Here is a 2,074-nt window from a genome sequence, read left to right as displayed (position 1 = left end):
GACTATTTAACTATATGACAAATGCAGATTTTTTTTAAATACACAAGAAAATTTTTTAACACTTCTTATTCTCTTTTAGCTGAGTGATTTCCCAGTTGAAAAGTTTGAAGGCTCTCAAAACAAACTGCTTAGACACTGTCTGTGTTTGGGATATTTCGGCAATGTTGCTAGAAGGTAGGGGAAGCATCTGTTTCATCGTATCAAGCAATTCATGTAGCTGTGCATCAGGAACAAGTCCTCCTCAAGTGCTTGTTGTGTTTTTACAGATCTGTCGGGAGAACGTTTTGTACAATGGACGGGCATGGATCTATAGTTCACATTCATCCATCCTCAGCAGTAAGTGGAATGTATTAAAAAAACTTGTGCAAGTTATAGGAAGAAGTCAATCGCCTAATCATTTTAACCATAACAGGGTTATCTTGCCTATTGTCGTTCAGTACATCTTAACCAACAATGACCTTCAGATTTCTATATTTTTAATTGCGGGAGACGGAGATATCAGTTCAGGAGCAAAATAACAAATAAGTGCTTTTAAAAGCAACATTGCATGGGATTACAATGTAGGACTGCATTTTCTGTTGACATGAGGATTTTATATCCTTACTACTGTCATTCATTAACCCAAAGATGTACAAAACTTAACCTTTATGCTTCAGAAATCCTAACCAAAGCAGTATCCAGTACCGTGTGCTCCAGTACGGCTCCCAAAGAAGTTAATCATCTGACTACTAGTAGTTGCCCCGTTTGTTTCAGTTGGAAAGAGCCAACTGTAAAAGTTACGATCCAATTTTCTATAAAACAGGATACTGGATGATGACATTAGTGTAAACCAGGGTATTTTGAGGGTTAAAGGTTAAGGGTCACCTTGAAGGGGATCATTTGCAAGATCCATGACAGGTTTACAATGGTTTTGTTTACTTTGAGGAGCACAGGGTTATCACAACTTTAACTTTGCTTTGTGGGTGACCCAGCCATTAGACTTTACCAAGCCCACCATGTTACTAGGATGTGGGGAATTACAGTTAATATTACTATGTAGTCATCAAACAGTTGTTGTCTTATAGCAATACCTGGGAAGGTGCTTATTTTGCTTGTGGTTGCTTAGAGAGCTTGAAGCTTACATGTTAAAGTGAAGTTGCTATACCTGAATCCTGTAAAAAGCACCCTTTTCCATTAGACAGTAGCTCATCCAAGCTCATCTATTGCTAGCGAACTTTACAGAAATACAGTGCTAACTTGTTAGATCGCTATCTGACTGAAACATCAAGTAATTATGAAATGTTAGTGAAAGGACCAATAAAGGGAATTTATTGTCAACATTGCCTTGGCGTGAGTTACCTTAGTTATATAATCATGAAATAACACAGTGTCATTTTCCAGTTGTTTGAGCAGGAATCCCAGATGGACTGGATTATCTTCCATGATGTGCTGGTAACCTCCAAGATATACGTGAGAACAGTGTGCCCTATCCTCTACGAATGGGTCAAGGACTTGCTGCCAAAGTTACACGAGATTGATGTGTACGAGCTGAGCAGTGTGGCGAGGGAGGAGGTGACAGAGGAGGATGTGGCAAAGTGGGAAATTAAAGAAACGGCCAAAAGACAAAAAGGTGAGACCACTCACAAAGGTTAAACAAAGGTTGATCCATCTTATGTAATCAGGCGGACCACCTAATTACTGTTAAATGGTCATCATGCTCCATGCAATGCAGCACAGGTTTATGGAGAACAGAAAAGATGATTCTTCAAAGCTTTTCGGTTGGTAGCAGAATGTAAAGGGGGTTTAATGAATAGCAGGAATAATAAAACCTCCTGCTTTCCGTTGTTCATAAAGTATTCACTGGGGGGGTGAAAATAATGCCAGTTCTTAGCATGACGGCCAATCTCCATGTAATTTACAGCAGAAGCACAGGGGGAGGCTCTGAAGAAACTGGAGAAGAGGAACGATGAGAGCTCTGTGTGCGACGCTCGGGCGCGCTACCTGCAGAGAAAGCAGGAGAGGGAAGGGAAGCAGGGGAAAGTGCAGTGAAGAAGGAAACGAGAAGCACAGGGGGGTGTCCATCTGAGGAAGCAAG

General features: G+C 40.7%; 1 protein-coding gene across 1 annotated transcript; it reads left to right on the top strand.

The window, feature by feature from the left end:
* Nucleotides 1-56: 56 nt before the first annotated feature.
* LOC121308119 (probable ATP-dependent RNA helicase DHX40) lies at nt 57-2,068 on the top strand. Its single transcript, XM_041240405.1, has 4 exons — nt 57-174; nt 267-336; nt 1,381-1,609; nt 1,901-2,068. Exons 2-4 carry the CDS (start codon nt 292-294, stop codon nt 2,026-2,028), a joined length of 402 nt encoding a protein of 133 aa, XP_041096339.1. The 5' UTR covers nt 57-174; nt 267-291; the 3' UTR covers nt 2,029-2,068.
* Nucleotides 2,069-2,074: the final 6 nt, after the last annotated feature.

Source organism: Polyodon spathula, unplaced genomic scaffold (assembly GCF_017654505.1).
Source record: "Polyodon spathula isolate WHYD16114869_AA unplaced genomic scaffold, ASM1765450v1 scaffolds_354, whole genome shotgun sequence".
Taxonomy (NCBI): domain Eukaryota; kingdom Metazoa; phylum Chordata; class Actinopteri; order Acipenseriformes; family Polyodontidae; genus Polyodon; species Polyodon spathula.
This window is presented reverse-complemented; position numbering and strand designations above follow the sequence as displayed.